The sequence below is a fragment of the Halichoerus grypus genome, chromosome 2 (assembly GCF_964656455.1).
Source record: "Halichoerus grypus chromosome 2, mHalGry1.hap1.1, whole genome shotgun sequence".
Taxonomy (NCBI): domain Eukaryota; kingdom Metazoa; phylum Chordata; class Mammalia; order Carnivora; family Phocidae; genus Halichoerus; species Halichoerus grypus.
In genome coordinates, this window is record NC_135713.1 from 28,371,989 (window position 1) to 28,396,804 (window position 24,816).

Consider the following 24,816-nt stretch of genomic DNA (forward strand, 5'->3'; position numbering starts at 1 on the left):
GGCATTATGGTCGCTGGTAGAAACATCAAGTTCGTGATTTAGTTTAGGAAAATCTGAACCAGTATTTTCTATTCTTCTTTCTCTACAGTTCCAAATTTTGTGCCAGCAAAGTGAAAAGCCCCCCTCTCCCCACCCTGCACTTCCCCAAACCTCCCAGTTTGTGTTTGCTTGTGAAAAGAATATAAGCAGTTGGCTGGCTGTCTTTAATGACTCTTGACAATAAGCAGGGCAATGGGCTAAATTATTTAAGAGTGAAAAAAAAATCTGGAAAAACATTTAACAAGCTAACTGGTGGTTTCTGATGTGTTCCAAAATGAGAGGTATTAAAAAGAAAGGCCTCTTTGCTTCCCATTCAAGCAGGAGCTTGAGATATCAAGTCCCAAACCAGGGCCCCTGGAGCAGTAAGATGAGGTCACAGCTGACCACATGGGTGGACTTTATCCAAGAAAACTCTTTGAAGGTATCCCTTCTGGTGACTGACCAGATTGTCCTCTGAGGTTGAAGCAAACACAGATAAAAAAACACTTGGGAAAAGCCATTGCACATGGCACAGGGATGATAAAATGCCTGCTGGTTTCAGCTACTGACTGCAGGCTTCGTGCGATTTCTCCTCAACTCATTCCTATGCTTACCAGAACCTTCCATTGTGAAGAAAAGTCTGATGTGTATCAAATGGGTCTGCTTATCATGAAAATGATATGAAGACTCCTTCTACTTCGTAAGAACCCAGGTGTTGAAAATGTACATATAATCAGAGACTCCCAGCTCTCCATCCATCCAAATAATCTCCCTAAAAGGTCTCATTTACTACCCAATGCTCAGAAGCCTCCCCCACCCACACATAAGATATAAATACTTTATAAATAGCCTTGCTGACATGAGCCTTGTCTGGACATAGTGCTCTGTTCACTGGAGGCCAGCTTCACACGCTCCTTCAACACGTATCTTATTGACCTCCACAGACTATCTACTCTGCTGGGTGGACCTGCTCATCCTACTTACACCTCAAGGTGAACTTGAGTGCTGTCTTTTTCAGGCAGCCCTCTCTCCCACAGTTGATAAACATTTGATTTCTACCCCATTTTTCATAGATCTCTTTGCTGCAGGGAGTCCCAAATGACACCAAGGTTGTGGTGTCTGATCTAACAACCTGTAGAAAACTATTTGCTTGAAACCTTCCCTTTGCTCCAAGGTAAAGAGAAAGGGAGGGTATTCTCTACCAAACTTTTCACTCATGGCCAATCTTCTCACACCTCCTAGGACCTGTGGACCTAAGAGAGCATTAAACAATCTAGATCACAGGTGTCAGCAATCTAGCAAATTGCTGATTCTACCACCAAAAGAGGTGGTCTGTGAGTTCCTCCCTCACCTATCTTCCCTGGCCCTGCCTTTGAAAAGTTTCCACAAAATGGTGATAATATGTCCACCTTTCCTTGTGGGTCTCTTCCATGAGGGCTTCTACCTTTGGTAGTCCCTTTGACCCAACATATACCCACCCCCGTACACTTTTCTACTTCCCAGCTTTTGCCCTTGTTCTCCGGGTACTTAGAACACCCTTGCCTTCCTTTCCAATCTGGTAGACATCTCCCCAGCCTTCTGAAGTTGGCTCAAATGTAACTCCTTTCTTCACTTTCCATTTACTGAACTTCTGGACAATATGAATTACTCTCTCTTCCCTTATTCCCAAGGTATATGATTCTTCACTCTATTTTAGAACTTAACAGTTGTATATAGTCAACTATTTATACAGATTTAACTCCCAGCCCCTGGAGGGGAAGAATTGTCTTATTTAATTATTATATCCCCAGTTCCTAACCTTATGCCAATCACATAGATGTTCCATTAATATGTGGGATTAAATGTGAATGCCTGGAGGTCCTTGAAATGGACCCAGGTGCTATACTGTCCCCCATGGGGAGAAGCCCAGCCCAGGGCAATATTCTGCTGTTTCTTTCTTTTTTTTTTTTTTAATTTTTTTTTTTTTTTAAAGATTTTATTTATTTAGTTATTGGAGAGCGAGCGAGAGAGAAACAGCATGAGAGAGGAGAGGGTCAGAGGGAGAAGCAGGCTCCCCGCTGAGCCGGGAGCCTGATGTGGGACTCGATCCCAGGACCCTGGGATCATGACCTGAGCCAAAGGCAGTCGCTTAACCAACTGAGCCACCCAGGCGCCCTATTCTGCTGTTTCTGATGCTGGCTAGTGACCCCTCCAGCTCTGCCATATCAGCAAACTATTTCTTCTTATCACAGCTCTGACACTCGCTTCTGGTTACGTTTCCTCTGCAGACCTACAGCCGGCCCACCTCTCCAGCTTTATTTTTGTGTACTCTCTCTGCACAAGCCAAGTGCTTGCCTGCCACCTCTGAGTCTCAGTTTCCTTATCTGATCAACCTGCTTGTAGCACTGCTGCATGGAGGAAAAAAAAAATGTATATGTAAAAAGTGTTTTGAACTCAAATATCAAACGATAATGCAAACAAAAGAAATTCTTAAGTGCATATTTTACAGTAAAATGTATTTCTAATCGAAAATAGTCATGATACAAAAATAAATCACAGAATATGAATTCAAAGGAGACTGAAATATATCTATGAGTGACTAAATAGATCAAGAAAATTGTGACAATACAAGTATGATGGAAAAAATACACTGGACTGAAAAGTTACTGAATGTTACCAATTGTCAGAAGAAAAAACAAAAGCTCTTCTCCTTTATTCCATGTTTAGACACCTATTATAATCTCCCCATAGATACCTCAAATCTAGTGTGCTCAAAACTGAACTCAGAATCTCTTTTCCAAACACCCCCAAACTAACTTGTTTCTATTTTTATATTCCTCCTCTTGGCCAGTACCACTACTCTCTATCAGTCTCTCAAGCCTGGGAGACTCATCCTAACTCCTTTCCAGCCCTATTTCATCTGCCCACCCTTCATCTAAGCCAATCCAAGTCCTAGGGAGTCTGTCCTAAAATAGTTTGTGTTCTTTCTCTCCTCTTATACAAATTCATTGCCCCTACTTTCGGGCCCTTACAATTTGTTGCCTGCTCTGCTTCAATTGTGTCCCATTAGATCTTCTGTCTACAATTCATCCTCTATAATGCTACTAGAGAGAGCTTTCAAAGATATTAACCTTATGTGCCACTTAAAAATATTCTATGGCTCCTCATAATTCAGATTAAAGATGGAATTCCTTAAAATGTCATTCAAATTTTTTTATGATTTAGCACATATTTATCTTTCAAATTATACTTCTGTGCTCTTTTACATATCTTCTAATAGAGAAAACCTTCTCAGACTTTCTCAAGGTGAGCTTCCTCCTATATGCACCATAACAGTGTGTGCTCACTTTAATTAGAGCACCTGTCTCTCATTAGGTATCTTCCCTGCCAGACTGTACATTCTTTGCTTGTCACCTAAAATTTTTACAGAAGATATTAAAGTGGAAATCTCATTGCCTCCTCATCCAGGCAGGCAGCCCATGAGTGGAACGTTAAAAAGTAGATGAGAACAGGAATGGGAACGGAGGAACGAAGAAGAGGTTAGTCCTGACTTTGGAGGGAGAAAAGAAGAGAGCCTTGGCCTCTGTTGTTGGATAAAAAAAGTAAAATACCATACCCAGCATAAGCTTGACCACATGACCCCGGCAAGGATCAAGGAATTTAACCCTTCATATGAGTCATCTTAAAACAAAACAGACAGCAAGACTCCCCATCAGGACCTTTGGGAAAGGCAACTGACCAGACAAGCTTTTGCCTGATGGAAATGGACTAATCCCACAATACGAATGTTTTACTGTGAATTATGTCTTGACCACATGCCAACAGGTGATTGCATTTAAAGAACTACAGGATTTTTTTTTTTTTTTTGAGTTCTTAAAATGTTCTCATCACTGAAATCTCCAGGGGCAGCTAAACATTTCAAAATCAACACACTGGCCCAAACAGAGTAAGAACAGATCACAAAAAACAATAATGCTTGGTAAACTAAACCAGTTAAATTTAGGTCTCCATGTTCCTCTCTCCACACAAACATCCTCATCATTGGTCTCAACATGTAATGAAGCCCAAGTTTATACCATAAAAAATAGAACATAATAAAATTCTACTTCTTTAGGAAAGAGACGTATACAAATAAAATTAGGATTTTATCCACTTAGTCAATGCATTCTCAACCAAACTTTCTGCCCTAAAAGCATCAATATTTATAAAGATCATAATACAAACTATAGTTCTGGCATTACTGTTGACTCTGCTGCTTGTAGTTTTAGATAGATCTCTTTTTGTGACTGATATGTCCTTCTTTACCAAAATGGGGTATAAAAGAGGGCTGTCTTTTTTAATATTCAAATTAAATAATTGTGCATCCCACTCCTGTATTGTGAAAAAGTATGCCTACCTCTTCCTGGTGTCTCACCTCCCATGCCAAGGGAAAAAAAATCCAAGGAGTCATTACTGTCTTCATGATGGAAGAAAACTGGAAACCATGAGGAGTCCATCCACTGATGGGTGCCAGGATCTGAGCAGTTGCTGCTGATGGAGTGTCTGTGGAAAGCAGGCGGTTTGATAGTGAGATGCGATACTTGGTTATTGCTGCAACAGTGGTGACTTATAATATCTGTGTTGGCCACCAATCCTCTGAAGAAAGAGACCTTGATACTAATGAACAGCTATGCCATGAGTCTGGCAGGAATTCTGCCAAGGTGGACTACAAAAGAGTAGAAAGAAGAAAGATGGGTTAAGGTCAGCAGTACTCACTATACAATAAGGGTACACTTACTAGTTACCTGGCTCGTTCTAAATAGTCATACACTGCTCTTTTTCAGAGGTTTGTCCACAGTGCCAAGGAGAATGTCATGTCTATCAGCACTCCTCATCATGCATTTTGCAGACTTGTGCCAATCTGGGAAATGTTTGTGGCTGAACCACCATGAGACACGTACACATTGGAGTATGCATTTAGACACCTTGATAGCAATTTGATGCAGCCATAATACTCAAGTACATAATTGTAGACTCAGCTCATTAAACAGCAAATGGAGCATTTCAGGGGCTGTTGATTTGGGTGAACTGCATGAGCTACATTCTAGTGATGAAATAGCCTCAGGTTGACACATGAGATATTTTAAGGTGAAGTTTGCCAAGTGTAACCCAAATATTTATACGAGTCTTTTAAAATCTTTTAAAATTTTTATTTTCATAACTTATTGTTCTATTTCAATTGTTAATTACATATATTTTTCCTTTATTAGGTAAATTAGGGAATAATATTTGTATTACTGCTTCCATATCTGATATTGGCAAGGTAGTTTGTGTTTTCTGCAGATAATTCAGAAAAAAAGTTATTTAAAAACAACCATCTGAAGGCTCTGGAGAGCAATCAAAAGCAGTAGAAACTGGATTGGAGTCAATCTTTGAAAGAGAACTGAATTCAATAAAATTTGTGTTTATATAGGTTTTTGCCTGAGAATACTCCCCAGTCCACACAAGCCTAAAGCCACCACAGCATAGGCAAAAAGTCCCAGTCTTACTGGTTTGAGGAATCAGAGTATGGAATTTGAAGAAAGGGTTAATGAATTAAATAAGGGGCTCAATAGAAATTATCCAATATAAAAAGAGCAAAAAAAGATTGAAAGAAGATAAACAAAACTTCAGGGACCTAGAAGACAATGTCAACAAGACTAATGTAATTAAAGCTCCCCAGAAGAAAAGAAAAGAACGAATAAGGAAGAAAAACTATTTGAAGAAATAATAGCCAAAGGTTTCCTAAATTTTTGTGAAACACAGCATACAGATCCAAAAAGATCAGCAAACCCCCAACAATAAATACAAACACACTAGGTATATCCTAATCAAACAAGTGAAAACCAAAGATAAAAAGAAAATCTTGAAAGCATTTAGAGAAAAGAAACATATTGCTAAAAGAAGAACAATGGTATGGATGATGGTAGACTACTCATCAGAAACAAAGGAGGTAATAATAAGAATCTTACACAGATTCAATAAAAAAACTATGTAATCATCTAGCCACTGCAATAAGGCCAGTAAAAGGGGGCAAAAAGATTAAAAAAGAAGAAATGAAACAATCCCCAATCACAGACATCATAAATGTTAAGTTGGAAGTTGTTAGGAAGCTACAAAACTGTAAAACTAATAAGTGATTTTATCAAAATCACAGGATAAAAAGTCAATATTTAAAAATCTACTGTGTAGGATTTTTTTTTATTGAAATGACTTTATTATTATGTTCTATTACTAGCAGCAAACAATTGAAAAACAAAATTTAAGAAAATTCAATTTACAATTGCATCAAAAACTATAAAATACTTAGGAATACCTTTAGCAAAAATGTGCAAAACCTCTATACTCAAAAGCATAAAATACACTGAGATAAAAATTAAAGACCTAAATAAATGGAGAGATATGCCATGTTCATGGATTGGAAAACTCAGTATTGTTAAAATGTCAATTCTCGGGCGCCTGGGTGGCTCAGTTGGTTAAGTGACTGCCTTCAGCTCAGGTCATGATCCTGGAGTCCCGGGACCAAGTCCCACATCGGGCTCCCTGCTCAGCTGGGGGTCTGCTTCTCCCTCTGATCCTCTTCCCTCTCATGCTCTCTGTCTCTCATTCTCTCTCTCAAATAAATAAACAAATAAATAATCTTTAAAAAAAAAAAATGTCAATTCTCCACAAATTGATCTATAGATTCACAGCAATCCCAGTTACAATTCCTGCAGGTATTTTTATAGATATTGACAAGATAATTCTAAATGTATGTGGAAAATGAAAAAAAAAAACTAGTGTAATCAAAATAATCTTTTTAAAAAAAAGCACAAAGTTGGAAGACTTATACTACCTCATTTTAAGACTTACTATAAAGCTACAATAATCAAGACAATATAATAGCATAATGATAAATAATTGTCAATGGGACAACAGAGTCCAGAACTATACTTACACAATTAATTTACTTTCAACATGGACACCAAAGCAATACAATGAGAACAAAGGAAAGCCTTTTCAATACATGTACTAAAACAATTAGGTATATGTATGAAGGAGAAGTGACCCTTAACTCCTATCTTATCATTCACAAAAATTAATTTGATATAGATCATAGACCTGACAATAAAAACTAAACCTGTAAAGCTTTTAGGAAGATCTAGGAGAGTATCTTCATGACCCTGCGTATGAGGTTCTACAGCAGGTAAAAACTAAATTAAGGTGGTTTTTAAAAATTGGAAAGAAAAAAAACACCTTTGAGTATGTGTATTGCAGGAGGGACTTATGTGCTGTGAAGGGGCAAGAAGAAACTCACTGGAGTGATAGAAATACTCTTTATCTTGGTAAGGATTGTGTTACACATGTATATCCATTTGAAAATCCCATCACATTGTACACTTGAGATTCTACACTTCAATATATGTAATATTTACCTAATAAAATTATAAATGTATACTAAATTCTAGCTAATAGGTTTGCTTTTCACAGCATTACGTTTGAGCAATTCTGAAGCTATTTTCTGTATATCCTAGGCGTGAACAAATGAGTAATTATATATTATAGATACAGAGAGGAAGAAGACTAGAATGTGTCCTGCGGTGCTGGATGGACTTGGAAGTATCAGCATAAATTTATGGCTCTATACCCATACAGAGAGAGAGAGAGAGGAATTCATATATGTACATGCTTGTATATGCATGTGTGTGGATGTACACGTGTGCGTGTATGTGTGTATCAGCACTACCACCGAGAGGGCTTATAAGCAATGACTCAAATGTAACAAGAAGCATACCTAGTTGTCAGATCTTGGTTTATAAATACCACTCTTTACTAAAAAGCCAGGGATACTTGGAAAAAAGGCTGATTCCAGGCTTGAAGCAGTAAGAATACAGGATGATCCTGTAATACCTCATGCTGAGAATTAAGGAAATGCTTAAAGAATAAGAGATCATACCAAAAGAACAAGGAGCCAGCTAGCTTAGAGGAGCCCCATTGGTCAAATCTAGGACCATTGATAAAATCAACTGATGTTATTTAAATACAGTGGGTAAAAATTTGATTTGTATGACTTCCAATTAATTCTTACAAAATATATCTGTGCCTTCAGGGGAGAGATCTGGTGGACACCGACTTATCCAAATGATCTTAGTCAGTATCACTAATATTGGGACAAATTGACACCATGTGCTTTCAGGTGTGATGCACTGAGAAGGACTTATCATGTTATCCCTGCCAAAAATGCATGGCCTGAAATTAATCATACCCAAACTGAGGGACATTCTACAAAACAGCCAGCTTGTTCTCTGAAAAAATGTCAAGGTTAAGTAAGACAAAGAAAACCTGAGGAACTATTTCAGATTGAAGGATACCAAAGAGACCTGACAACTTCTGCTCTATGTGATAACTGGAATGGATCCTGGACAGGAAGAAAATAGGGACAAAGGACATTCTTGAGACAAGAGATGGACTTTGGATATGAATTATAGCTTATAGTGTTATATATATGTTACACTTCCTGAATTCAATATCCTTATTTTCAGAAAAACCACATGAAATGATTTCGTAGTAAAAGGACATGGTGTCTTTTTTTTTTTTTTTTTTTTTTAAAGATTTTATTTATTTGACAGAGAGAGACACAGCGAGAGAGGGAACACAAGCAGGGGGAGTGGGAGAGGGAGAAGCAGGCTCCCCGCCGAGCAGGGAGCCCGATGCGGGGCTCGATCCCAGGACCCTAGGATCATGACCCCAGCCGAAGGCAGACGCTTAACGACTGAGCCACTCAGGCGCCCCAAAGGACATGGTGTCTTAAGCTTACACTCAAATGTGTCAGAAAAAAAAGATTTTATGTACACACACACATTGATATGGGAGCAAGAAAGAGAAAAGGGAAATGTTAAAGTCAGTGGCGCAAAATGGAAATGTGAAGGAATACCGGAGCTCCTTGTAATATTCTTGCAACTTTTCTCTAAGTTCGAAATTGCATCCAAATAAAAACCTAAGGCAAATCATTAAAATTATGTAACTATTTTGAATTATTAAGTGACCAACAAACTAGTGTTCTTTTATTAGAGAACTTGTAAATTATTTTATTAAAAATTATTTTCAAAAATAAAATTCTTTTGGGGTGCCTGGGTAGCTCAGTCAGTTGAGTGGCCGGCTCTTGGTTTCGGCTCAGGTCAGATCTCAGCGTCCTGGGATGGAGCCCCAGGTCAGGCACCATGCTCAGAAGGGTTGAGGATTCTCTCTCCCTCTCCCTCTCCCCCTCTCCCCCTCTCCCTCTCCCCCTCTCCCCCTCTCCCTCTCTCCCTCTCCCCCTCTTCCCCTCTTCTCTTCTTGCGTGTGCGCATGCGCGCTCTGTCTCTCAACTAAATGAAAATATCTTTTAAGAAAATAAACGAAATTCTTTCTTAAAAAGCTAAAATTAATGTATCTGAGTATATTAGGACAAACTTTAAGTCTTTATGTTAAGTATCTGAACATTAAAAATAATAAAAGTGAAATAATTATCCTTAGTACACATATTTTTAATCAATTTTTAGCTTTATCTGCCTGTAAGACCCTGTCACTGGTACTTTTGTGAAGAATTTTTTCAAATGTGCAACTATTATTTTTAATTTTCTCATAAATTTGCCTTCAGTGTTATTCATAGTTGAATTTTATGATTAATAAATTTGAAATTCATGACAGCTTCCACTGACCCCTTTCTTCTGACCATATTTTTATCCAAGAAACTCCTCTCTACAGGGGCTGCGCACTCTCCAGGCAGCTCTGAGCGAAGTCTGCTAAACAGAGCCTATTCTCAGATTTTAATTTTTAAAATTAAGATCTGTTCATATTTCAACCCACATATTTTTAGAGGTCCTTTTTTTTTTTTTTTTTTTACCCCAGAGTATCTTCTTCAATGAACATTTTTTATAAGATAAAATTCATTTTAAAAGGTGTTTTCTAATGATTTTTCTAAACAGTTCATCAAACTGAGATTATATAAAATCACAGGTCTTCTCAATTTCAATCCAATTCAATATACACTTACCAAATCAAAATTCAAATCTTTTCTATTCACACATTGAGCTATTCCACCATTGGAGTTCTCATTAATTAAGGTGTTTTCTTCTTCCCTTGTTTTTGTACGGATAAATATCAATATCACCCTGTTTGCAAGCTTTGATTTTAATAATTAGTTTGCTATAAACTTGAAAAGCTGAAGATCTTGGTTGTTCCCTTATTGAATAATTTGATTAAATATTTCCAGCTGATTTTGGATAAAATGCAAACAAAATTTAGAGAAATTCTTCCCCATGGTTGACATTTAAGTTGATTTTCTAAGTAATTCTTTAAAAACTCAAACATTTATAAGACTCAACTGATGATGCATGACTAAGAGAAAATACATACTGCTAAGCTGAAGTTTCTGTTTTTTAATGTCAGTTTCACATACAAAATTTTAATTCAGTCCCTCTGTGTATATATAAAAATATTTGTAAAATTTAACCATTGTCAGTTTCTACTTCAATTGGTAAAATATTGAAATTTGTTTGAATGCAATTAGGAGTTGTGTATGCACCAAAATCAATTCCCATTATATTTCTGCTCCACAGATGTCATAATGAGAACACAGTTTTTATCATGGTGCTATGCTCTGCCAAAACATATATTCATAATATCACCACAGCAACAAATAATTTCATCTTCAATGTTAAATTTTTTACTAAATTTATCACAGTATTCCCCATTATATCAGATGTTTTGCCTTCCACAGATAAACTTCTGAAAGCTTTATTTTGATTTCACGAGTTGTCAGATGGAAAAAGAATTGAGTCATTAACTGGAATTAACTTGACTGATTTCCTATTTGAAGTATCTGATGACCCTGACAAAAAACTGGCATTATTTAACTGTTCATAACACTATTCTATTGCTAAGAGAGCCAACATTTTAACATTGCTTTGTAAATACACAAGAAATCCTGAAATTGAAAATGATTGAAATGATTGAAATTAATTTAGAAGAACAGATATTTGATCTAAACGAAAAGTCACACTTCAAAAGAGTGATATGTAAACATACCTTTCCGCAACTGCACATGTTAAATTATTTTCTTTGGACACAATCCTCTTAAAACAACTTCTAACTCTGAAGTAGCTGCTATTGTTTCTTCAGCAGATGTGTGTCTCTGCTTTTCATGTGTTTAATGATGTCATTGAACCCCTGATGTCAACAAACATTTTGTGCAAGTTTTATATTCATCATCAACAAACTTGAGAAATGAACATTCAGGACCTTATTTTTCATGAAATATACTCTTTCAGCCTCTTGGGTTTTGTTTGTTTTGTTGTTACTTTTGGTTTTTAGCTTGTTGCTGCTGAAAGTACTTACTGCAAAATTTTTAAATAGAGTTACCAAGTAACAAATGTCAAAACCATGATAGCAAGAGCATGTACACTATTTTCTGTATATCTGTCTGTGTCGGGGCTGTTCAGCCTTTACATCCAGCACATATCTTGCATAAACCTAACTTGTAATATCCTGTGTTTCCCGCTGATGGACAATCTCATGGCACGTACCTGAGCACACCTGGCTGGTAGACACTGACCAACAGAGGCAGCCTCTTGTCAAAGAGTAAAAGGAGTTAGCTCATGTGTGAAAGCATTTCCTTTTAACAGCTACCCCCTTGCATGCTATTCTTGAAAAGGAGGGGTTAACTACATTACATCTGGAAAGAGTTGGGAAAAGAGATATGAGTTTTCATTAGTTCTCTTTCAGATTAACCACATGTTAAAGCAAAAACTCTGTTCACTGCACTTGGATCTTACATGTGATCATGGCAGAAGCTAAAAGCAAGAGGTGGGGGGGCGGGGAGGAAGCACAAGGTGGAGAGCTACTCCTTTAGTTTTCTATGCTGCAAGCAAATTTTCCTCATCCATAAAACAAAAATAATAATAGATCTACTCATGAAGTTGCTGTAAGATATAAAAGAGTTAATACATATAAATACGCCTGGGTCAAGGAGACTGTTTTATCAGAATTAAGTGTTATTATTATAATTATTACTGCTTTCTAGAAAAAAAAAAAAAAACACCACCACTATGATTCCTTCAGTAATTCCTTGTTGTTGAAATTGTTAGAAACGAACGTATTTTCCAGATCCTTCACTGACATGAATGCTCTCTTAGTGTTCTATTTGCCAGTTCCTGTCCCTGTATGGTTGTGTTTCTGCAGATAATACGTCTATTGCTGCAACCACAGCAATTGGCTTTTATGGGCAGCCATGTTATATATTTGTTGGTTCATATTAAACTTAAATCTAAAAATAAAAAGAAAGAAAGAAAGAAAACCCAAGTGTATTTCACACAAACTGTTATTAAGCCATAGTTTCTCCATTTCAAACTCAAACAGCTGGTTTTATGAAGTACATTCAGATTTTCCCATCTATCCCCATTTTATCTAGTCTTTTTTTTTTAAGATTTTATTTATTTATTTATTTGACAGAGAGAGACACAGCGAGAGAGGGAACACAAGCAGGCAGAGTGGGAGAGGGAGAAGCAGGCTTCCCGCTGAGCAGGGAGCCCAATGCGGGGCTCGATCCCAGGACCCTGGGATCATGACCTGAGCCAAAGTCAGACGCTTAACGACTGAGCCACCCAGGCGCCCCCATTTTATCTAGTCTTGTTAGTTTCAGTCCATAGCTCTATGTCTTTTGAGATCTTTCTGATTGTCTAAATTATTAGCTTTGGATTCTTTGTCATTAAGAATATAGGTTTGGATTCAAATAGTTCTAGGTTTAATACCAGCTCTACCTTTCATTAATTATGTGGACTTGGGCAATTTCAAACTAAGTCTCCACTTTCTCATCTGTCAAATGGGAATAATAATAAATATTTGGTATCACAGGATCTTGAGATGACTAAATGACACAATAGCTGGTATATCTCTTAATATTTTATTATAGAAATAAAATATTGCTATAATATGATAGTTATTATAACATTAACATTAAATATGTTTATCATTTGTTATAATAATAAAATATTCTTATGGAAAATGATTCACCAGGATAAGAATGATCTCTATGATATCCCAATAGAGACCTCCCTCTATGTAGGCATATGACTATTTAACAGCTGCAAATTGACCTATCAACAACCAATTTTAAATCCCTACCAATAAAAAATGAGATTACTTTGTTAAGACAGTAAACACAAATTTTGGCTGGTTTTTTATGCTCACCATCTTTATTTTTTTGGTGCATTATTTTTTGTGCCTTATTCCCATTTTATTTTTCAATTCTTTGTGTATGTCCAAATCAGTGTCTCCACCCCAGAAAGTAAGTTACCAGGCAGAAAACATGTCTTCAATTGAGCACCATAAATAAGCATAGAGGAGAGCATCATGGACACATGGGGATTCAGGAAGTATTTGATATGATGATTTTTCTGACAGCAGCAAACATTTATTGAATACCTTCTAAGCACCAGATAATTAATAATGATAGCCAATACTTCACGTTCTTACCATGTGCCAGGCAGGTCCTCAGTGCCCCACATGCAGAAGCCCATCTAATCCCATCCATAGTTGATACTACTATTATCTCATTTTACAAATGAGGAAACTGAGTCCCAGGAAGGTTAAGTTCTTGCCCAAGTGGTAGAACTGGATCACAAAACCAGAGAATATGGCACCACAGTCCATGTTTTTAACCACTAGCTATGCTGCAACTCAGCTTGCACGAGATACTACATGACTCATACAGTGATCTAACCAGGCATCTCCACAACCCTGGAGGGAACCTATTGGGAGAGAAATCTGCTGCCACAGAGAGTGAGCATAGGAAACACATTCTAAGATAACACATCCCAAATGCAGCAAATGAACCAAATGCTCTTCTGTTCAAAAAAGCTGCCTATTTCAACCCCACACACAGAGTGGGCATTCCACACATGGGGAAGTAACAGTCAGTGCACAGCTTTGTTTGTGATGCCCTCTCCCGTCCTGGTGCCTTGTGAAGGTGCCCTAGGGTATCCTGCATTTTCCTTCTCTCTGAGCTCACTTTCTCTCTCTTCTGTGTTGCTTTCAAAGCACCCTACACCAAAATAAATCTCCCCCCTCTCTATCTCCCTCCGTCTCTGTCTGGGTGGACTTTGGGGGGGTGGTGGGATGGAGGGGTGGTGGGGAGGGTCACATTGGACCTTGCACATTATGCCTGAATTCTGAACAAAGCACAGCTCTTCTCAGGGCATTTCTCCCTCACTGCACAGCCCCAAACACCCAACCCAGCTGTCTGTTCACTATTGTCCTGGCAACCCCTGCTTGGTTTATCTTTCCCTTGCCCTACTTTTTTTTTTTTTTTTAAACCCTTTCATCACAGCTTTTCCCTTTGGAATACAAGGAGGGACAGAGGTGGAGGAGTGAGAACCACTATTCGTCACATTCTCCATGGTGCTAGGTGACCAGCACTTCATGAGCAGCCACCCACCCCCAGATGCCACCCTGCCTAAGTGCCCCTTCCCTACTGGCATTTGGGCCAAGTCAGACTGAGATGTAGTCAGCTGGCCCTGTCCCCCTTCGCCTTTGCTCCATTTTCCTCTCCTCTGAGAGCTTTCGCCACTAGCACGCAGCATCAGGCCCTGTTCCAACAACTGCACCCGGATGGTGCCCTTCTGCCAGTGAGCACGACTCCCTGGTGAATGCCAAAATCTTCCTTAAAAAGTCTACTGGGTACGTCTGTTCCTTAAGATTCCAGTTCACATCCTTCTTATAGAACCACAGTAATGCTCTGGCATGTGCCAAATGCCCCCGTACTCATTACTTCATCTATACTCCTTCAGGGAAAAATACTATTCACACCGTTAGGATGTGTAAACAAAGACTCTAAAAGATTAGTAACCAGAGGCAGGAAGAAAGGACCATCTTCTTCAGTGTCTGATATACACCCCAGATCTACATGCATTATCTCCAGGTAAGTGTTCCTGGCTCTGTTTACTGATGCTCACCGCTATCAGGCAACTTGTCCTAGACCCTGGAGCTACTTGGCCACTCCAACTCCAAAGCCAGCATTCTTTCCACCAAACCAGAGAGAACAGTTACCCCAGATCTCTCAGGAATAAAATCGCTCCATCCATAGCTGATTTTTATTACTTCCACACTTACTTTCCATACTGATTACTTCCATGGCTGCCTTTTCTCATCACTATTTAGGAGGTAAAGACAATGTCTTGCTCATCTCTATAGTCAACTTTCTTTCTCTCATCTTGGAGTTTCTCAACAATATTTGCCTTATGGAGATGTTTTAAGACAGAAAATGGTCTCATATCAGGAAAGCTTTCATTAAAACTCAGAATCAGCCTCATACATCAAGGGGATTAGAGATAGCTTGCCTGTTTTCCTAGGTGATCCACTCCTCATCTGACCCACCCAATCAGCACTATTAAAAACAAAACACGTGGGGCGGAGCAAGATGGTGGAGGAGTAGGAGACCTGGATTTCGTCTCCTCTCAAGAATTCAGCTGGATAGGGATCAAACCATTCTGAACACCTACAAACTCAACAGGAGATCGAAGAAAAGAAGAGCAACAACTCTCTGAACAGAAAAGCGACCACTTTCTGGAAGGTAGGACATGCGGAGAAGTGAATCCGAGGCGATATTCGGGAGGATAGACGGCGGGGGAGGGGCCTCCGCCGGCCGCTTCTGGCAAGTGATAGAACCGCGGAGCACAAAATCGGAACTTTTAGAAGTCTGCTCCGCTGAGGGACGTCACTCCGGTGGCTAAGTGGGGGGTGGAAGCCTCGCGGGACAGTGTGGTCTCAGGACCCTTGGGGTCACAGAAAGACCGGGGGTGCCTGAGTGCGGCAGAGCTCCCAGGTATCGGAGCGGGGAAGCCGGCTGCAGAGACAGAGCCGAGGCGCGGGCTCTCAGCTCGGGGTTGTCATAAACTGTGATCCGCAGCACAGTCGGGCCACTGCTCCTCCAGCAGGGACCCAACAAGCGGCAGATCCGGGGAGACTCACCTTCTTCCCCCGGGAGGAGAGGTGCGGGAGCGCACCGCAGGGATCTGCTGGGTTTGGAGAATCCACCCGGGGTCGTGTGCCAGAGATAGAAACGCGCGGTCACAGGCCGGGTGAGCACGGAGTGCGGCCAGAGACCGGGGAGATGGGAGTGACTGACTGCTTTTCTCTGGGGGCTCGCTGAGGAGCGGGACCCCGAGTTCTCGGCTCCTCCGGGGCGGAGACTGGGAGGCTGCCATTTTCACTCTCCGCCTCCAAAGCTGTACGGAAAGCTTGCAGGGAACAAAAGCTCCCGAGAGCAAACCGGAGCAGATTACTTAGCCCGGACCGGGCAAGGGCGGGGCAATTCCGCCTCCGGCAAAGACATTTGGGAACCATGGCAACAGGCCCCTCCCCCAGAAGATCAGCGAGAACAGCCAGCCAAGACCAAGTTTACCGATCAATGAGGACAGCAGAACTCCAGCGCTAGGGGAATACTGCACATAGAATTCATGGCTTTTTTACCATGATTCTTTAGTCTTTTAAAGTTAATTATTTTTTTTTCCGGGGCGCCTGGGTGGCTCAGTCATTACGCGTCTGCTTTCGGCTCAGGTCATGATCCCAGGGTCCTGGGATCGAGCCCCATATCGGGCTCCCTGCTCCGCAGGAAGCCTGCTTCTCCCTCTCCTGCTCCCCCACTTGTGTTCCCTCTCTCACTGTGCCTCTCTCTGTCAAATAAATAAAATCTTTAAAAAATAAAAATAAATAAAAAAATAAAGTTAGTTATTTTTTTAACTGTCTTTTTTTTCTTTTTTTTTTTGAATTTTTCTTTTTCCCTTTTTCAACCAACATCTTATCAATCCCTTTTTTAAAAAACATTTTTATTTTTCATTTTTAGAGTCATATTCTATCCTTTCATAGTAGTTACCCATATTTTTGGCATATATATATATAAGTTGTTCTCTCTTTAAAATTTTGACATAGTTTCTTCTAACAGATCAAAATATACTCTAAATCTCTAGTGTATGGTTTTTTTCTACTCCCCTGCCTGATTACATTCTCTCCCTTTTTTTTTTTCTTTTTTTTTTAATCCTCTTCTTTCTTTTTTCAAACAACTTATCAATTCCTTTTATAAAATTTTTTATAATTTCCATCTTTACAGTCATATTCTATCCCTTCATCATATCAACCCTTATTTTTGTACATATATAAGTTTTTCTTTCTTTAAAATTTTGGGAGGCACTTTCTTTTAACAGACCAAAATACACCCAAAATCTAGTGTGTGGCACTGATCTATAAACCAGCCTGATCATATTTGATAACATTCTGTTTTTGTTTTGTTTTGTTCTGTTCTGTTTTTGTTTGTTTTTATCTTTATCTTTTTCTTTTTCTTTTTTTTTTTCTTTTTCTTTATTCTCTCTTTCCCTTTCTTTTCCCAGTGCTTCAGGTCTTTTCTGATTTGTTTAGAGTATATTTTTTGGGGACGTTGTTACCCTGCTAGCATTTTGTTCTCTCATTAATCTATTCTCCTCTGCACAAAATGACAAGACGGAAAAAATCACCTCAACAAAAAGAACAAGAGGTAGTACCGACTGCCAGGGACCTACTCAATATGGACATTAGTACGATGTCAGATCTAGAGTTCAGAATCATCACTTTAAAGATACTAGCTGGGCTTGAAAAAAGCATGGAAGTTATTAGAGAAACCCTTTCTGGAGAAGTAAAAGAACTAAAATCTAACCAAGTAGAAATCAAAAAGGCTATTAATGAGGTGCAATCAAATATGGGGGCGCTAACTGCTAGGATAAATGAGGCAGAAGAAAGAATCAGTGAGATAGAAGACCAAATGATGGAAAATAAAGAAGCTGAGAAAAAGAGAGATAAACAACTACTGGATCACGAGGGCAGAATTCGAGAGATAAATGATACCATAAGACGAAACAACATTAGAATAATTGGGATCCCAGAAGAAGAAGAAAGAGAGAGAGGGGCAGAAGGTATAACTGAGCAAATTATAGCAGAGAACTTCCCTAATTTGGGGAAGGAAACAGGCATCAAAATCCAGGAAGCACAGAGAACCCCTCTCAAAATCAATAAAAATAGGTCAACACCCCGACATCTAATAGTAAAACTTAAAAGTCTCAGAGACAAAGAGAAAGTCCTGAAAGCAGCTCATGAGAAGAGATATGTAACTACAATGGTAGAAACATTAGATTGGCAACAGACTTATCCACAGAGACCTGGCAGGCCAGAAAGGACTGGCAGGACATATTCAGAGCACTAAATGAGAAAAATATGCAGCCAAGAATACTATATCCAGCTAGGCTGTCATTGAAAATAGAAGGAGAGATAAAAAGCTTCCAGGACAAACAAAAACTAAAGGAATTTGCAAACACAAAACCAGCCCTACAAGAAATCTTGAAAGGGGTCCTCTAAGCAAAGAGAGAGCCTAAAAGCAACATAGACCAGAAAGGAACACAGCCAATATACAGTAACAGTCACCTTACAGGCAATACAATCGCACTAAATTCCTATCTTTCAATAGTTACCCTGAATGTAAATGGGCTAAATGCCCCAATCAAAAGACACAGGCTATCAGATTGGATTAAAAAACAAGACCCATCAATATGCTGTCTGCAAGAGACTCATTTTAGAACCAAAGACACCCCCAGATTGAAAGTGAGGGGGTGGAAAACCATTTACCATGCTAATGGACACCAAAAGAAAGCTGGGGTGGCAATCCTTATACCAGACAAATTAGATTTTAAACCAAAGACTGTAATAAGAGATGAGGAAGGACACTATATCCTACTTAAAGGGTCTATCCAACAAGAAGATCTAACAATTGTAAATATCTATGCCCCTAACATGGGAGCAGCCAATTATATAAGGCAATTAATAACAAAAGCAAAGAAACACATCAACAACAATACAATAATAGTGGGGGACTTTAACACCCCCCTCACTGAAATGGACAGATCGTCTAAGCAAAAGATCAACAAGGAAATAAAGACTTTAAATGACACACTGGACCAAATGGACTTCACAGACATATTCAGAACATTCCATCCCAAAGCAACGGAATACACATTCTTCTCTAGTGCCCATGGAACATTCTCCAGAATCGATCACATCCTGGGTCATAAATCAGGTCTCAACTGGTATCAAAAGATTGGGATCATTCCCTGCCTATTTTCAGACCACAATGCTTTGAAACTAGAACTCAATCACAAGAGGAAAGTCGGAAAGAACTCAAATACATGGAGGCTAAAGAGCATCCTACTGAAGAATGAATGGGTCAACCAGGAAATTAAAGAATTTAAAAAATTCATGGAAACCAATGAAAATGAATACACAACTATTCAAAATCTTTGGGATGCAGCAAAGGCAGTCCTAAGAGGCAAGTATATAGCAATACAAGACTTTCTCAAGAAACAAGAAAGGTCTCAAGTACACAACCTAACCCTACACCTAAAGGAGCTGGAGAAAGAACAGCAAATAAAGCCTAAACCCAGCAGGAGAAGAGAAATAATAAAGATCAGAGCAGAAATCAATGAAATAGAAACTAAAAGAACAGGAGAACAGATCAACGATACAAGGAGATGGTTCTTTGAAAGAATTAACAAGATTGATAAACCCCTGGCCAGACTTATCAAAAAGAAAAGAGAAATGACCCAAATCAACAAAATCATGAATGAAAGAGGAGAGATCACAACCAACACCAAAGAAATACAAACAATTATAACAACATATTATGAGCAACTTTATGCCAGCAAATTAGATAACCTGGAAGAAATGGATGCAATCCTAGAGATGTCTCAACTACCAAAACTGAACCAGGAAGAAATAGAAAACCTGAACAGACCTATAACCACTAAGGAAATTGAAGCAGTCATCAAAAATCTCCCAAAACACAAAAGCCCAGGGCCAGATGGCTTCCCAGGGGAATTCTACCAAACATTTAAAGAAGAATTAATACCTATTCTTCTGAAACTGTTCCAAAAAATAGAAATGGAAGGAAAACTTCCAAACTCATTTTATGAGGCCAGCATTACCTTGATCCCAAAACCAGACAAAGACCCCATCAAAAAGGAGAATTACAGACCAATATCCCTGATGAACATGGATGCAAAAATTCTCACCAAAATACTAGCCAATAGGATCCAACAGTACATTAAAAGGATTATTCACCACGACCAAGTCGGATTTATCCCTGGGCTGCAAGGTTGGTTCAACATCCGCAAATCAATCAACGTGATACAATACATTAACAAAAGAAAGAACAAGCATCATATGATCCTCTCAATAGATGCAGAAAAAGCATTTGACAAAGTACAGTATCCTTTCTTGATCAAAACTCTTCAGAGTATAGGCATAGAGGGTACATACCTCAATATCATAAAAGCCATCTATGAAAAACCTACAGCGAATATCATTCTCAATGGGGAAAAACTGAGAGCTTTCCCCCTAAGGTCAGGAACATGGCAGGGATGTCCACTTTCACCACTGCTATTCAACATAGTATTGGAAGTCCTAGCCACAGCAATCAGACAACAAAAAGAAATAAAAGGCATCCAAATCGGCAAAGAAGAAGTCAAACTCTCACTCTTTGCAGATGATATGATACTTTATGCGGAAAATCCCAAAGGCTCCACCCCAAAACTGCTAGAACTCATACAGGAATTCAGTCAAGTGGCAGGACATAAAATCAATGCACAGAAGTCAGTGGCATTCCTATACACCAACAACAAGACAGAAGAAAGAGAAATTAAGGAGTCGATCCCATTTACAATTGCACCCAAAATCATAAGATACCTAGGAATAAATCTAACCAAAGAGGCAAAGGATCTGTACTCAGAAAACTATAAAATACTCATGAAAGAAATTGAGGAAGACACAAAGAAATGGAAAAACGTTCCATGCTCATGGATTGGAAGAACAAATATTGTGAAGATGTCAATGCTACCTAGAGCAATCTACACATTCAATGCAATCCCCATCAAAATACCATCCACTTTTTTCAAAAAAATGGAACAAATAATCCTAAAATTTGTATGGAACCAGAAAAGACCCCGCATAGCCAGAGGAATGTTGAAAAAGAAAAGCAAAGCTGGCGGCATCACAATTCCGGACTTCCAGCTCTACTACAAAGCTGTCATCATCAAGACAGTATGGTACTGGCACAAAAACAGGCACAAAGATCAATGGAACAGAATAGAGAGCCCAGAAATGGACCCTCAACTCTATGGTCAACTCATCTTTGACAAAGCAGGAAAGAATGTCCAATGGAAAAAAGACAGTCTCTTCAACAAATGGTGTTGGGAAAATTGGACAGCCACATGCAGAAGAATGAAACTGGACCATTTCCTTACACCACACACAAAAATAGACTCCAAATGGTTGAAAGACCTCAATATGAGACAGGAGTCCATCAAAATCCTAAAGGAGAACACAGGCAGCAACCTCTTCGACCTCAGCCACAGCAACTTCTTCCTAGAAACATCACCAAAGGCAAGGGAAGCAAAGGCAAAAATGAACTATTGGGGCTTCATCAAGATAAAAAACTTTTGCAAAGCAAAGGAAACAGTCAACAAAACCAAAAGACAACTGACAGAATGGGAGAAGATATTTGCAAATGACATATCAGATCAAGGGCTAGTATCCAAAATCTATAAAGAACTCATCAAACTCAACACCAAAAGAACAAAGAATCCAATCAAGAAATGGGCAGAAGACATGAACAGACATTTTTCCAAAGAAGACATCCAAATGGCCAACAGACACATGAAAAAGTGCTCAATATCGCTCGGCATCAGGGAAATCCAAATCAAAACCTCAATGAGATACCACCTCACACCAGTCAGAATGGCTAAAATTAACAAGTCAGGAAATGACAGATGTTGGCGGGGATGCGGAGAAAGGGGAACCCTCCTACACTGTTGGTGGGAATGCAAGCTGGTGCAGCCACTCTGGAAAACAGTATGGAGGTTCCTCCAAAAGTTGAAAATAGAGCTACCATATGATCCAGCAATTGCACTACTGGGTATTTACCCCAAAGATACAAAAGTAGGGATCCGAAAGGGTACATGCACCCCGATGTTTATAGCAGCAATGTCCACAATAGCCAAACTGTGGAAAGAGCCAAGATGTCCATCAACAGATGAATGGATAAAGATGTGGTATATATATACAATGGAATATTATGCAGCCATCAAAAGGAATGAGATCTTGCCATTTGCAATAACGTGGATGGAACTGGAGGGTATTATGCTGAGCGAAATAAGTCAAACAGAGAAAGACATGTATCATATGACCTCACTGATATGAGGAATTCTTAATCTCAGGAAACAAACTGAGGGTTGCTGGAGTGGGGGGTGGGGTGGGAGGGATGGGGTGACTGGGTGATGGACACTGGGGAGGGTATGTGCTCTGATAAGCGCTGTGAATTGTGCAAGACTGTTGAATCTCAGATCTGTACCTCTGAAACAAATAATGCAATATATGTTAAGAAAGAAAAAAAAAAAGAAGAATGTAGCAGGAGGGGAAGAATGAAGGGGGGGGAATGGGAGGGGGAGACGAACCATGAGAGATGATGGACTCTGAAAAACAAACTGAGGGTTCTAGAGGGGAGGGGGGTGGGAGGATGGGTTAGCCTGGTGATGGATATTGAGGAGGGCACATTCTGCATGGAGCACTGGGTGTTATGCACAAACAATGAATCATGGAACACTATATCTAAAACTAATGATGTAATGTATGGGGATTAACATAACAATAAAAAAATTTTTTAAAAATTTAAAAAATAAAACCTTAGAGAAGAAAAAAGATTAAAAAATAAAAAACAAAACACGTATCTCCTCTTTTGTCCTTCCATGGGATTCAGTAATAGCCTCTATTATAGCAATTATCACAGTGTGTCAATATAATTTTTTCCTTGTCCTATTTCCCTACTGGAGTGGGAGTTCCTCAAGGACTGGAGACCATGTAATTCACCTCTGTGATGGATGAATGGTAGGAGCTGGATAAATGCTTCCTGAATAAATGAATGAACTGAAGATTGCACGAACTAAATTCTCCACTTGAAATAGGAAGTGGGGTAAGTTGATATTGGATATGAGGTCATCAGAGTCTAGATCTGTAGGATGCCAGCATTTAAAGGAACTTTAGAAGTGAAGCCCAACTCCTCCATTTTACCCAAGAAGCAGCCCAGGAAAATTGAGTGATGCCCAAAGTCACATACTTGGCCAGTGAGCTGGATATAGACTTCAGGTCTCCCCAGCTCAGTGAGTCCCAACCCTCTGAGAATTTGAAACAAAAAGGAGGAAAGACAGAAATCTTCCAAAGGACCTTCCTTTCTCCTTCAGCCCAGGCTCCTCTAGAAGCCATTCCCAAGCTGCTGTCCTTTGAGGCTTTATATGAGGAGTCTGAGCTGAGATGGATGAAGGAAACTCTACCTCCACTGATGTTCTGTTTCCTTTTCCCCCAACTGTTCCTCCCACTTCCAGGGATTTACCTTCACATGAACGGTAGACAGTTGTATATTCAAGGGCCTTTCATCACAAAATTATTGAAATAGCAAAAATTTGACCCCAAATAAATGTCCAAAATAGGGCAACAGTTAAATAAGTCATGATGCTGTTATACAATGACATAATACAGACTCATTGAAAAGTCATACTTTGATAATATAATGAATTCCTGCATGACATGAAAAAGTATTAGCTAACAGTTAATGAGTGCTTACCATAAATCAAGTACTAGCTAAGAGTTTGACATATACTCTCTAATTTAGTCCTGATAGCAATCTCTGAAGGAGGTACAACTGTTATCTCCATTTTACAAATGAGCATACTGAGGTTCACAGAGGTTAAGTAACTCATCCATGCCAACACAACAAGTAAAAGCAGAGCTAGAAATTTTAGAAAAATGATTAGAATGATAGGTTTTAAAGATTGGATGTACAACTTCATGCATTATATTATTCCAACCAACTACTTTATTAAAAGGAAACACCATCTAAGGCAGTTTTCTGAGGATGCTCAGTATTTTTCAGGTGTTCTACAATGAGTAAATATTTCTCTTATTTGTCTTCTTCATTTATTTTAAGGCACAATAAAAGTTGTTTTGTTTTTTTTTTTTTTGGTATTGCTCTCAGGGAATGGCAATACATAATCAGAATTTGGGGGGGAGAAAAAGAAGGGGGATCCCTTAAAAAAAGCAAGGGGGAAAGTCAGAGAGTTTGAGCCCCCAAGGGACTTTCCCCCTTGCTGCCTACACCCTGCTCCCACCTCCTCCAAGCCCACTCCCCAAGCTCTAGCTCAGGTCCTGCCTTTATCAATGAGAGTCTTCCCAACTCAGTAAGGACCTAGAGGAGGTAGATAGCTGCTGCTTGCCTCATATTACCAACCACCCAAACACCTACCTTAGCCAGTTCATAATTTCCCCAGAAGCACTCTGAATGAGAAATGCTGAAGTCTCCTCTTCTATGCTGCATTTTTAATTGGAGAGTAAGAAACCAGCACCACCTCAGATCTCTTAACTCCAAAAACTCATTCAACCCCTGTACACAGAATTTCACATATTGCACAAGGGGTATTATGGAAGAGGCCAGGAAGGTCAGAGGTAGACACAAGAGTCCCTTGCCTATTTTCTTCTCTGGGAAATATGTGTGAAACAACTATTTTGAGACAGTGGGAAACCAGCATCAGAGAACAGTAACCCCCGAGAGAAGGTAAACAAATAAAATGATTTTGATGATGACTTCTATGATATTTTTCTCTGACGGCATTTACCAGACTCCAGGTCATGGAAGTGGAAAACAAGCAGAGCACAGTGTTC

At 39.2% G+C, this 24,816-nt stretch overlaps 1 protein-coding gene across 2 annotated transcripts in view; it reads right to left on the reverse strand.

The window, feature by feature from the left end:
* The window catches only part of RANBP3L (RAN binding protein 3 like), a 268,002-nt gene extending 243,493 nt beyond the window's left edge, over positions 1–24,509 (reverse strand). Inside the window, exons 1-2 of one of the 2 annotated variants that reach the window (XM_078066640.1) lie at positions 24,401–24,509; positions 4,394–4,539 (exon numbers count right to left, since the gene is read on the reverse strand). In XM_078066640.1, coding sequence (XP_077922766.1) covers positions 4,394–4,539; positions 24,401–24,414 — 160 coding nt within the window. In that variant the 5' untranslated portion in view covers positions 24,415–24,509. Of the gene's footprint in view, positions 1–4,393; positions 4,540–16,002; positions 16,254–24,400 lie in introns of those variants that run through there. The other variant, XM_078066638.1, reaches the window with a different exon arrangement.
* Positions 24,510–24,816: the final 307 nt, after the last annotated feature.